Source organism: Megachile rotundata, chromosome 2 (genome assembly GCF_050947335.1).
Source record: "Megachile rotundata isolate GNS110a chromosome 2, iyMegRotu1, whole genome shotgun sequence".
Classification (NCBI taxonomy): domain Eukaryota; kingdom Metazoa; phylum Arthropoda; class Insecta; order Hymenoptera; family Megachilidae; genus Megachile; species Megachile rotundata.
The window spans coordinates 3,474,965-3,489,376 of NC_134984.1; the positions used below are offsets into that span (position 1 = coordinate 3,474,965).

Here is a 14,412-nt window from a genome sequence, read left to right on the forward strand (position 1 = left end):
CGCCTACTACCGCGTTATAGAGGACTATTGGAGTGTTCGGTGTGAGAGCTGGACATTGACTGCTTGATTGTATCGCGAACCGGCCGATTTATATAGTCAATTGTCTTTCTCGAAATTTCTTGCTCGCGAACGTTCCAGCGCGTGGGCTCGCGAAGGTTCTTCCACGTTCGCGCCGTATAGCGAATGTTCTTTTTCGCTCGTGCCGCATAGCGAGCGTTCGCGCGCGTCGAGAATTTTCGGCGGCGGTCCGCTACATATGTACTGGTATCATACAAATTTCGGAACCAAGGCACATCGGTGCATATCGCCGTGCTAATTTCCCTCATCGGGAAACGAGATGGACAGTCGTTAATGGCGACCAGGGACATTAGGGACTGATCCAGTATCTGGTAGATGCAGGAGCGGATCTCTGCGTGTTTTCAGGGAAGTTGGTCCATGGACTATGTACAAGTTCCAAGTATGAGCATTATGCAACTAGCGGTACCCCGATTGCAACATACGACACGAAGGCCACCCTAAATTTGGATATTCGTCGGGATTTTACATGAAAATTCGAAGTAGGGCAGATTCTCAATAGGGCGAATTTCCTGGCATATTTTGATCTCCAGGTCGATGTGTGATAATTACTTGTGACGGATCGGTAGGGGAACGGGGAGGATGTTCCCTGAGGGGGAGGGCGACCGGGGAAAATGGCCCTCTACGAACCGACGATCACACCCACGGACGATTTCTACTTAAGGACGTCAGTGCAAATGCACGCGACCGGGGAATCGCTTTTCCGGTTGCTTATTCGGGAGCGGAAATCAGATCGAGCGTATCGAGGGCGCATTCGCAGTTACGGTGTTCTTCCCGTCGCGGCTCGCTGACTTCTCTCTTTTCGGAATCCACGACTCGTCTCCCCCGGTGCGCGGAGTTCCCCCTCCCCGAGGATTTCGACGTCAGGGATGGGCCATCACGTTCTTACCGGTGGTCAGGTCCTGGGACCCCCTTTGGGTGGTGGCCGAAGGTGGCTGTTCCCCAGGCCTGGCATCCCTCGGCTGTTAGATGCCGGTCACCTCCGCGGAAGTTGGACGGGTGATGCGGCGACCAGTCAGCCGGCGCGGCGGCTTGGTCGTCCGGTCCATTTCGCGCCTCCGTTGCTCGGGTGGAGCCTTCCCGCGACCGAGGACGAGGGGCTCCTCCTCTTCACAGCGGTCACCGCACACAAAGGTGATAGGGAGGGGATGGGAAAAGAAAAAAACGAAACTTAACAACAAAACAAAAAAAAACTCGCACTCACACACACGCCCCAGCAGCAAGGGGTCTGCTAGGGCGGAGGACTGATGCTGGCGGGCCTGGTGGCGATTCGTAACGAGGCAAAAAAAATATGCCTTGTTACACACTATAGATAATAAGCGTAGTGTTGTGTCATTAGACAGAATTAAGCCAGCGTACATCGCGAATGAGGACATCTCGGTACCGTCGGGCGATGTTCAGATTATGTCACAATCTGTGAGAGTACCCAGCTCCGATGCTACTCTTGTTGATTCTGGAACGCACATAGAACTAGCTGATTCGAATTGAAATGTAACACCTTTTGGAATCGAAGCGGCTTCACTATTGCCGATGCGGGCATAAGACTAACGGCGATAAAACTTTAGGAGTGGGTTGCGTGTTTTAAATGAATCACAAGAGTTGCGTTTTTCTGCTGGCTTTATTTAAGACTTATCTTGCTTCTCCGATTCTTGCAAGATTACTCTTTTAACTTTTAACTATTTTCTTTGCGGACCTTTTACTAACTCCTTGCGCTAAAGTCTCGCGTTTTTAAAACCTATGCTTTACGCTAGGCCAACCCCCGAATAGGTGGGGTTAACCAATTAGAGAAAACCTAAATCCCGCCAAATCGTACGACCTCCCTCTTATGCCCGAAGCACGCTTCCTTGAAGCGGGGGTACGATTTGACGGGGGTGCGTTTGCTGGTAAAGGTGGCAACGCAGCGGAATTTCCCCGGGCCCTAGGTCAGCTACGCGGCCAGCTGATGGTCGCTTGACCTCTCGTTGCAGGCCCACGGGGAAACCCAGGGTTTATGACACTTAAGCGTTTTACTGTTGAGACCGTTGGCAAAATTCTAAGTACGGTCATGCTTTCACTAAAAATTCTAAAACGGTTTCCTCAAAAACAGTTCCGCTGTCGTCCCTGTCATAAACCGTGCTAGCCGTTTGCACGTTAACAAGCTATATACAAAATTTACAAATTTATAGCTAGCCGCTACAAAACTAACGGAATTGGGCAATTTCACGGTCGCGACGAGGACAGGGCGATTTCGTAGCGGTGGTTGGAAAAGACTCGGAGAAGCGGAATAGATACCTCTGGCACAGCTTGGCATGCGTACAGGCGTGTATGTAACGAATCCGCCTCCCCGTGGTCCACGTGGACGTGGTCACCGACAGTGATCGGTACCGTGACCAAAGGATTCGTTCGCAGAAACGGCCCTATGACGCCCTGGATTTTTCCGAAACCGTTTCCTCGACGGTGGCTAGCGAAAGTGGAAGGAAGTTTATTTTTGCGTATGCCTGTAAAGGCGAGGTAGCAGATCCGCAGCCTTGTTCGGCAGGGTCGGATTAACAATAAACATCTGGCACAGCGGGCCCATGGCCAGATCACACTGCTGTGAGCCCTAAAACTGGTATGTGACTATTATCTGATCCCAGATTCGCCCTCTGGGCAAAGGGTAAACCTCTATCAGTAAAGAACGTGTAGTGTGGCTTCGGCCTGGATCCTAAGGGGACGCCGTCATTTGAGGTGTCAGGCATAGGTCTAGTATCCGAGACGAATCCTGGACACCGCCTAACCCTAAAAAGGCTACGACAGGAGCTACCCAATCCCAGAAATCTGGGTAACGGATGCCATCGTGGTCAAACCCCTGCGTGGTAGAGAAAGTACGAGAGCAGTGTTGGGCAGTCGTGAGATTTTATGTCACGCGAGAGCTTTATGCGCATGCGTCAGCTGACATCACAGCTTGCTGCCAATGCCGTACCTAGCCGGTACACGCAGTGGTGACTGATGAGGGCACCTTAATGATCCTACATAATTTTTCAAAAATTCTTATAATTGCACTGTAAACTATGAATGTATAGGTTGGGTTAGATTACATTAGGCTGGGTTAGGTTAGTTATATATATGACTGTATAAAACTATACAACTATACAGGGTGTTCGGCTACTGGTGGGCATAATTTTAGGGGGTGGTAGCTGGGGTGATTCGGAACAACATTTTCCTTTACCAAAATGCTGGTTAAAGCTTAGTTTTTTAATTATTAATGAAAAACACTGACCAATCAGAGCGCGAGAATAGCGCGCGCTCAGATGCGAGAGCGACGGGTGCAAGCGTGACGGTTGACCCTGGTCGTGAACAAACAAATCGCGCGATATCGGTAACATAGTTACCATCATCGGTAATACGTCAGCCGGTAAGTAGTTATAAAATTCACAACTATTAATAAGTATAAATTTATTAACGAAACTAATTGTATGGATTAAGCGAAAATAAAGGTAAAGATCAAGCACAGTTTTTTTAGATAATTAAAAAAAATGACTATTTGTTTAACGACATAAAATGAAAGAATACTCGGACGCTTACCTCATGAGTGAATTTACGATGCGAGAATTCCTCATTAATTTTGAAGTACATCGTCGTATGACAAGCAACCTATTTATTCGCTAAAATCCACAAGAACATATCGATACCCGCTCTATGGGATTGTCAAGTAAAAAGGGTGACTGTCATATTTGATGTTTTCCGTGTAATAATAGTACAATTTTCGGAATCCACACTAAACAAACACACAATCACATAAGCACCACAATTGTCCAGTCCTTAGTATCAAAACGTTAAAAATACCCACCTTTTTTATACATCAATTCGTTTACGAAAGTTCCTCACCATGTACATATGACACATTATGCGCGATGAGTAATTCAAAGAAAATAATCAATTATTGCAAGATGTATTATTGCGATCGCACAACACGTATTACCGACAATATTAAATTTACTTTATTTATTTTTATGAGTCGAAAAATTTATCTTTACGACACGAATTACTTTTAACGAATATGCACAGATGCGTATTTTGACCGAATGTTTTACAATAGTCTCAGAATGAACAAACATCAACAAAAGAAAAGCGAAACAGTGACTCCCTCTCAACGGGAAAAAGATTCCACAATAACCTAAGAAGTTCGCTCGTCGAGAAATGTAACATTATCAGCCTGAGGGAGGCTATAGGGGGAAGACAATACCAATGCAAGTTCTTTGTTTCTAAAATTCTGTACAAAACGTCAGTTGGTTGTCGATAATCGAACGGGTGCGCTTAGAAGAGAATGGTGCACATTTCAAACATTATAGTAAATTTAATATTATCGATACGTGTTGTGCGATCGCAATAATACATCTTGCAATAACTTATTATTTTCTTTGAATTACTCATCGCGCATAATGTGTCATGTGTACATGGTGAGGAACTTTCGTAAACGAATTGATGTGTAAAAAAGGTGGATATTTTTAACGTTTCGATACTAAGGACTGGACAATCGTGGTGCTTGTGTGTTTGTTTAGTGTGGGTTCCGAAAATTGTACTATTATTACACGGAAAACATCAAATATGACAGTCACCCTTTCTACTTGACAATCCCATAGAGCGGGTATCGATATGCTCTTGTGGATTTTAGCGAGTAAATAGGTTTCTTGTCATACGACGATATACTTCAAAATTAATGAAGAATTCTCGCATCGTAAATTCACTCATGAGGTAAGCGTCCGAGTATTCTTTCATTTTATGTCGTTAAACAAATAGTCATTTTTTTTAATTATCTAAAAAAACTGCGCTTGATCTTTACCTTTATTTTCGCTTAATCCATACAATTAGTTTCGTTAATAAATTTATACTTATTAATAGTTGTGAATTTTATAACTACTTACCGGCTGACGTATTACCGATGATGGTAACTATGTTACCGATATCGCGTGATTTATTTGTTCACGACCAGGGTCAACCGTCATGCTTGCATCCGTCGCTCTCGCATCTGAGCGCGCGCTATTCTCGTGCTCTGATTGGTCAGTGTTTTTCATTAATAATTCAAAAACTAAGCTTTAACCAGCATTTTGTTAAAGGAAAAAGTTGTTCAGAATCACCCCAGCTACCACCCCCTAAAATTATGCCCACCAGTAGCCGAACACCATGTACAGTACTGATTCGTAATAAGCAACTCGCTCGGGTCTGGCGAGTTGCTTGTTACGAATCAGGTATATTTTCGGCTTGCCTTTGTTCCCGAGCGCGAGGACGGTGACGGCGTAGAAAAAACAGGGGGTTGGGTGTAGCGGTATACAATAAAGTAATCGGTCGCGCGGCGATGTTATTCTTTAGACAAGGACAGAACATAGCATGCTTTCCCTTTTTAATAGTAGTAAAATTTCATGAATGGAAAAATATACCGGATTCGTAACAAGCAACTGCCCAAACCCAAGCCAGTGGCTTATTACGAGTGGCTTATTTCGAATCGATGTAGAATCAGATGAATCGAATACGTTGCAATTCCTAATTTGTCACACTTTGCCTTATCTTTTTACAATTATGTGAATATAAACATATACCTACATAGCAGTTTAAGAAATATTGATGTCAAAAAATAGTAGGTCATCGCCATTACTGTGACAATAAAGCAATTCGGAAAAAATTATGGTTGAACGAGCAGCTAGTTTTATGACCATTTCATTGTACATAGTTCATATAGTATTATATATTTTATAAAGTGTATTATACTTACATAATTTTTCCTCCAACTTTTTTTTATTTTTGTTAAATAAATTAATTAAAATTATAGATAAAAATGTACCTCATATTATTGTTCACTGTCAACCATTAGATTTTTAAAAAAATGTCATATTACGACAGAATCGCTATGTATCAGAGTGAGAAAACAATATAATGTACCGGATTCATAACAAGCAACTGGCCAGATCCGAGCGAGTGGCTTATTACGAATCAATGTAGAATTAAGCGAATGAACGACAGAATCGCTATGCATCAGAGTGAGAAAACAATATATATGTTCTGTCCTCTTTCCACTAAACTGTTCGGTCGACCGTGAAAATTTATGACTTCTTCGGTTTCGCGGACCTCTCACTCTTTCTCGGATCTCTCACTCAGCGGCCGACTTCAAACAAAGAAGAGGGAATAGAAATTTGATTGTTACGAATCACAAAACTGTTGCTTGTTACGAATCAGTACTGTATATATAATATATCGTGAATTATATAATATAATATAATGGGAATAATATGATGGAATATGGGAGATTATTATACACTACTCAAAAAAATTAAGGGAACAAAAAAATTCCTTAAAATTTTAGGTCATTTTCAGATTGCTGTATCTTCGTTGGTATTAATCACAGAAGAATTCCAGAACAGTCATTTTGAAGCTTCAGGTCTCTAGTTTTCGGCCCTTAGTCTCAAAAGTATTTTGCGCCTATTTTCATTAACAAAATATGCAAAAAATCACGATGAAAAAATTAAAAAATTTTTTTTCTTTCTTGTACGATTTGCACTGACGCAGATAAATTTTTTTGAATAATGCCATTTATAGGGCGCTATTCTTTGTTTCTTCCCCTATAATTTGCATGTCCAGGAAGTCGATTTCGACGTTTGGTTACAAAGTTATGAGCTACCAAAGCAAAAATGACGCTTTTTCCTTTTGTTCCGAACGTGCTACGGAACACAATACGCGAGGATTTCGTAGGTAGTTTATGATGGGTCCGGGTAACAGTTATTTTTGAAAGACAGATTTTTAGCCATCGACGGCAATTTAGTTTTACATTTTTTCGAACAATGCCTTTAGAATTTCTAAGTTTCATTTAGTCTTCAATAACTACTCCGTCATAAACAGGGTTTTTCCCGAAGGGTCACCGAGGATGGGCCTCGGTTCCGTCCTAGCGGTACTTTTTAGGACAACGTGCGTGTCACCTGGAGGGAAAAACCCCGGCGTTGCCGGCCTTCGAGATCCTCCCGTACTCATCGGTATCTTTTCCCACCCTCTTCCAAAAAAGGCGCGCTCAGGGCGCAAGAGAGGGTGGGCCCAAGTCAAGGGGCATGTTGATTGGAAAATCAACGTTTCTAATGAGAACCAATCAGCATGCCTCCTTGCACTTCCGACGTTTCGAGGAAGTAACGACGGAACGTCTCGTCAGGAATTCCAACATTAGTCATCCGAGTCGGACTAAAAAGAATCTCAAGTAAAGTCACCTAAGTCGGACTTAGAAATTTTACGAGTCATTCGATTACGGACTTAGAAATTTCACGAGTCATTCGCGACGGACTTATCAATTTCACGAGTCCACCGTTTAGGACGTCTTCGAGTCAACCGTTCGGACTCATATTCAATTATTATTCTTAGGATTAATTTCTTTCGAATAAACGTGCGCGAGTCAGCACATTTTATGGTCCTTCGAGCCGGATACGCGATCTGTGGAGTGCAGTGCGCAAACGAACTACAATAGTGCCACGTGTGTTTGTCTTACGTTTCGAAAAAGACTATTAACCCGTTCAAGAAGACCAAGGGGTCTTCCTATTTGCAAGCGCCAACTCCTACCAAGTGGGTCCATCAGCATCAGGAGATCATCGCTCGGGATCGACTATTTTGGAGTGGACCACCTGTGCCTGGAAGCTGTACTGCCGCCTTACAACCGGAACTACAGGTCAACAGCGACGATTCGAGCTCAAGACGACTCCAGCACGCAGAATCCAGCCAAAGGTAGGCTCGTTATTACGAATTACCAGTCAGATCCCTCGTACATTTTCTCCTTTCGCATTTCGTTTCCGTTGTTCCTAATTTTTTCCAATCTCGTTTGAAATGGCCACGTCAGACAGTTCCAACAAAACCGACGCGCATATTGAGGAACTAAAGCATAAACGGCGTACTTTCAAGTCCCAATGTACCATGTTTGCTAAATACATTGAGAAATACCAAGACTCCCGTAAAGAACGCGCTAAACTACGTGATCGAATCGAGCGGCTGCGTAGGCAATTTATTGCATTTAACGCGATTCAAGACGAATTAGGGATGATCGACAACTTCGAAAAGGCAGAAGAGGAGCGCGAAACGACGACCGATTTCTTCGATGATATTATTGCGACCGCGACAGTAATATTAGAAAATGCAGAGGGAACCGTAAATCCAACGCTGCCGTCGGAGGAACAAATTTTACAAGGATCGCCCGCGTTAACTGCCTCACGGTTTTCATTGCCAGTCAATTTACCCAAGATAGATTTACCCAAGTTCGACGGACGGATTGAAACTTGGGTTACATTTAAAGACGCGTTCCATACGTTAATTCACACGCAACCGGGTCTTAGTGGGGTTCAAAAATTACATTATCTAAAGCTTTCGTTGTCTGGACGAGCCGAAGACGCGATTGCTGCATTTACCATTACTGAAGAAAATTACGAGGCCGCGTGGAAGCATCTCTGCGAAATTTACGACAACAAACGGGTGCTCGTTTTGCGTCATGCCGCCATGTTGCGTGATACCCCCGCGATGTCTAACGATTCATCAGAAGCGATTCGAGATCTGGTGAATCACATGCAGCTGCACGTGCGATCGCTACAAGCACTGGGCAGGTCGTGGGAAGAAATGGCGAGCGATCTTTTGTGTAGCGTCGTAATTTCGAAGATGGGAAAAGAGACGCGAAGGGCTTGGGAGCGTACCTTATCGAACACCGAAGTCCCCGTTATCGACGATATTTTTAAATATCTACACAACGCGTCCCATCAGAGCAAGGATTACGCGGATGATGTTAAATCGAGAGGATATCATCAGCAACCGGATCATTTTAGACCGCGTCCAGCGCCAGCGCGTTCGTACAATTTTCCCGCGAGAACCATGCCGTCGCAACCGAGGCAACAGACATTCGTAACGCAGAAATCGGGTTCGCGATCGCCGCCAACGTCACCGCGTTCACGAAGACGACAACCGCCGGTCAACGCGAGCACCGAATCGTTTAACGTCCAGCCATCGAGGTCCGTTTCAAATGCGAAATGCCGAATATGTTCAGGACATCACGCGGAGTATCAATGTCCGACATTTAGTGCTATGGAAGTTCCGCAACGAATCGAAGCCGCGAAGAACGCTCGACTTTGCCTCAATTGCCTCAGATCGGACCACGTAATCGAGGATTGCACTTTCGGGAAGTGTCGTGTGTGCAAACGAGCACACAACACTCAGTTGCATCAGGACGCGCAACCGAACGGCGAATCGAGATCCTGACTACGCCAACAAAGGTCGCATTTTGGACATGGCACCGCGTTCGTAACGGACGTGCCTACGAACGGGTTGCTAGCTACCGCGAAAGTCTATGTTCTGGACCGAGACCAGAAACCAGTAGAATGTCGAACGTTAATAGACACATGTTCAAATGCGAATTTTATTACTGACGAACTGGCATCGAAATTACGGCTAACGACTAAGAATCATACAACGACAATCGAGTCATTAAATCAATTAAGTACAGTAACCAGTAAAATCGTTTCCGCAGTTATTAAATCCAGATTATCAAACTTTAAACGCACCCTCACATTTATCACAATACCGAAGATCTCAGGAGCTGTACCAGATCAACAAATCGACCGTCGAAAAATTCCGATTCCTGCAAATATAAATTTAGCTGACCCGCAATTTGACCAACCAAAGCCCGTTGACATGCTTATAGGCATCGGTCCGGCCTTAGCATGCTTGAGCGTTGGTCAAATAGATATTTCTCCGTCGAAGAAAAACGATTTAATTCTCCAGAAGACGTTGCTGGGATGGATAATCGGGGGGAACATATCAACGACAACGGGGAAGCATAGGACTTATATCGCTACTCCAAATTTCGATTTACAGAAATTTTGGGAGATAGAGGAAGGTCCTCAGGTACGACACCTGTCTAACGAGGAAAATGCATGCGAGGAGCATTTTCTGAAAACAACAACGCGGGATAACACGGGTCGATATATCGTAGCGTTACCGTTTAATGACCGGAAATTACAATTAGGCGAATCTCGTGCGCGCGCCTTAAATCGTTTCCTATCGTTGGAAAAGAAATTCAACCGCGATCCGGGTTTGAAACGCGAATATTCCGCCGTAATTCGGGAATATCAAGAGCTCGGACATATGAGCGAAGTTCAGCCATACGGACGAGAAGGTTTTTATTTACCGCATCACGCAGTGGTAAAACCCTCAAGCACGACCACGAAGGTTCGTGTCGTCTTCGATGGATCAGCTAAATCGAGTAGCGGTCTGTCTCTTAACGATACTCTAATGACAGGCCCCACGATCCAGGATGACCTTTTTTCACTGCTTCTGCGCTTTCGTATGTACGCGTATGTCATGACCGGTGACATCGAGAAAATGTACCGGCAATTCCTCGTTCGGCCGGAAGATCGTGCATACCAAAGAATATTATGGAGAGACAACCGTGGAAATTTAGCAACGTTCGAGCTGAACACGGTAACGTTCGGTCTCTCATCAGCCCCCTACCTCGCTATCAGGTGTCTTCATCAGCTCGCGGATGATGAAAAAAGCAGGTTCCCGGAAGCAGCAGAAATCGTGAAACGAGATCTGTATGTCGATGATCTTCTCACCGGTGCGGACACATTCGAAGAAGCTCAAGCGATACAACGTCAAATCTGCAGGATGCTCACGAAGGGTGGCCTCAACATACGACAGTGGGCTTCTAATGACCCGAATCTTCTCCAAGGCCTCGATGAAGACCAGATTCATCCCAAGATCTTAGGAGAGACTGCTACGGTGAAAACTTTAGGAATTGCCTGGGACGCGCGGCAAGACAAAATTCTTTACACCGTCGAACCCATAACTACCGATAAAATTACGAAACGGTCAATATTATCATCGATCGCGAAAATATTTGATCCGTTAGGGTTATTGGCACCGGTTATTATTACAGCCAAGATACTATTACAACGTTTGTGGCAATTGAAGTTGGACTGGGACGAGACGATACCAGCCAGTCTTCACACTGAATGGTGTAATTTTGCCACTGAGTTTAACATGTTAAACATATGCTCATTCAGTCGAAGAGTATCTCAAGATTCCGTCGAAAGGTTAGAACTCCATGGGTTTTGCGATGCGAGCGAGCGGGCCTATGGAGCCTGTATTTACCTTCGTTCCATTAACAATTCCGGAGACATTAAAACAGAACTATTATGTGCGAAATCGCGCGTCGCACCATTAAAAACAGTTAGTTTGGCTCGTCTGGAATTATGCGGAGCAGTTTTATTATCATCATTATATGCCACCGTTTCGAAGGCAATAACTCACAATTTCAATAGCATCAACTTTTGGACCGACTCGACAATAGTATTAAATTGGATCAACAAAGAACCTTCCACATTAAAGACGTTCGTTGCGAATCGCGTCGCGGAAGTTCAATTAAAAACGAAAACCGATGCCTGGAAACATGTTAAATCAGAAGATAACCCAGCTGATTTGATCAGCAGAGGACAATCGCCGTCGCAGTTCCTCTCTGAGTCTATTTGGCGTCATGGACCAGCTTGGCTCGCCAGCGTCGAATCGGTCTGGCCTGAGTCTAAGTTCGTCATCACGCAAGAAATTCCAGAATCGAGACCACTAGCTTGTTTTGCAACTGTTAATCGTGACGATTCACTTTTAACCCGCTATTCATGCATTAAGAAGCTCTGTAGAATCGTTGCCTGCTGCTTAAGATTTCGTACATCAAACAAGTTTAAAGGTCCTCTTACCGTTGAGGAAATTCGCGACGCCGACGAGCGAATTATTAAAATGGTCCAGTCTTCATCGTTCGCGCAAGAGTTAAAGGATCTACAAAACGGGTCAAAATTGCAATCTATTAGTAAATTATTGTCACTACAACCTTTCATCGATGGAAAGGGAATATTACGGGTTGGTGGTCGACTACAGAACGCAGCAATTCCATTCGACGAAAAGCATCCGATACTGCTTCCGAAAAATCATCCCATCACAGTTTTAATTATTCGCAACGCGCATTTGGAAGGACACCATCTAGGCATCAATTCCACGTTGTACAATATTCGACAGCGTTACTGGCTCATCGACGGCAAAAACACCGTACGGAAGATTGTCCGTCAGTGCGTCAGGTGCTTCCGTATTAACCCTCCGGTAACGAAATATATTATGGGCAATCTACCTGCTACGCGCATTTCGGAAAGCAGGCCCTTTACTAATTGCGGCATCGACTACTGCGGTCCGTTTTTCATAAAGGAGCGACGCGTGCGAAACCGCTCCCGTGTTAAAATCTATGTAGCGGTATTTATTTGTTTCTCAACCAAGGCCGTGCACCTTGAGGTGGTCAGCGACATGACCACGGAAGCTTTTATTGCCGCATTCAAAAGATTCATCGCGCGAAGAGGAATATGTCGAAATGTCTATTCGGACAACGGGACAAATTTCGTAGGGGCGAATAAAGAGTTACTGGACATACAACGAAAACTTCAAGAGGACGAAAAGGTTCGGCATTTTTTGGTGGATAAGCGAATTTCATGGCATTTCATGCCAGCCTTGTCACCGAACTTTGGAGGTTTATGGGAGGCCGCCGTTAAATCTTTTAAACATCACCTGAAACGCGTCGTCGGTGAGGAATTGTTTACGTTTGAACAATTCAACACGTTTGTCATTGAGATCGAGGCTATCCTTAACTCTCGTCCTCTCGTTCCGCTATCCTCTGACCCCAACGATCCCTCAGCCTTAACCCCTGCCCATTTTCTGATTGGTAATTCTTTAACGAGTTTGCCCGAGGTTGATTTTAGCGAAACACCATCGAATCGTCTATCAAAATGGCAACACATTCAGAAGGTGAAGCAGGATTTCTGGTCCAGGTGGTATAAAGAGTATATACACCAATTAAACGTGCGCCAAAAGTGGACCAGAGGCTCGCACGAGATCAAGGAGGGATCCCTTGTTGTCATGAAGGACGATCATCTACCACCGCTCCAGTGGCATCTCGGTCGTGTGGAGAAGATTCATCCCGGTCAGGACAACATCATCAGGGCAGTCACCGTTCGGACTTCCCATGGCAGCTACAGGAGGAACGTGCAGAAGTTGGCTCAGCTTCCGATAGCTGACTCTGAGGAATGCGTCACGGCATCGTAGCATTTATCGTTTTATATCGTTTCATTGTATTATTGATTTATCTTATTTCGTGTTTTTTTATTAGTTATTCAGCGTGATTTAGATTTAGTATTTTTCGATTAGTTAATGTATTTTGATCGGCAAGGCTCTCAAGGGGGGGAGCATGTTCCGAACGTGCTACGGAACACAATACGCGAGGATTTCGTAGGTAGTTTATGATGGGTCCGGGTAACAGTTATTTTTGAAAGACAGATTTTTAGCCATCGACGGCAATTTAGTTTTACATTTTTTCGAACAATGCCTTTAGAATTTCTAAGTTTCATTTAGTCTTCAATAACTACTCCGTCATAAACAGGGTTTTTCCCGAAGGGTCACCGAGGATGGGCCTCGGTTCCGTCCTAGCGGTACTTTTTAGGACAACGTGCGTGTCACCTGGAGGGAAAAACCCCGGCGTTGCCGGCCTTCGAGATCCTCCCGTACTCATCGGTATCTTTTCCCACCCTCTTCCAAAAAAGGCGCGCTCAGGGCGCAAGAGAGGGTGGGCCCAAGTCAAGGGGCATGTTGATTGGAAAATCAACGTTTCTAATGAGAACCAATCAGCATGCCTCCTTGCACTTCCGACGTTTCGAGGAAGTAACGACGGAACGTCTCTTCAGGAATTCCAACATTAGTCATCCGAGTCGGACTAAAAAGAATCTCAAGTAAAGTCACCTAAGTCGGACTTAGAAATTTTACGAGTCATTCGATTACGGACTTAGAAATTTCACGAGTCATTCGCGACGGACTTATCAATTTCACGAGTCCACCGTTTAGGACGTCTTCGAGTCAACCGTTCGGACTCATATTCAATTATTATTCTTAGGATTAATTTCTTTCGAATAAACGTGCGCGAGTCAGCACACCTTTGATAGTCATTATCTCATGAACCCAGCATCGAACAAAAATTCTGAATACGGTTCCAGAAAGCAGAGAGTATACCCTTTAAGATGGCTATCTCAGTTTTTCACTAAATGTTTTCTTTTTATGCTTAATATTGATGTAAACAAATGTCAAAAAACGGTGTTTTTTCCTCAAATTACAAAAGTTACGATATCTTTGTAAATAAGTATTGTAATGATTACGCCTATGTTTTTTTTTAAGCTCATATTGCCCACTAAATGTATGCGAAGTTTCAAATCGCTCCGATTCGTTGTTCCCTATGACCCAATGGATCAAACTTTGACATTTAAACGAAAAGAGGTAAGGAAACGTCAT

General features: G+C 44.2%; 2 protein-coding genes across 2 annotated transcripts in view; one reads left to right on the plus strand and one right to left on the minus strand.

Annotated features, from left to right (window-relative positions):
* LOC100878018 (uncharacterized) overlaps positions 1-14,412 on the minus strand; it is a 47,652-nt gene that overhangs the window by 7,725 nt on the left and 25,515 nt on the right. The window lies entirely within an intron of this gene.
* Positions 9,733-13,179, plus strand: LOC105662671 (uncharacterized). Its single transcript, XM_012287021.2, has one exon. The coding sequence runs from the start codon at positions 9,733-9,735 to the stop codon at positions 13,177-13,179; it is 3,447 nt and encodes a 1,148-aa protein (XP_012142411.2).

What these genes read in the sequence shown, in the direction of transcription:
- LOC105662671 (XM_012287021.2), top strand. Translation starts at nt 9,733, where the DNA reads ATGCTTATAGGCATCGGTCCGGCCTTAGCATGCTTGAGCGTTGGTCAA.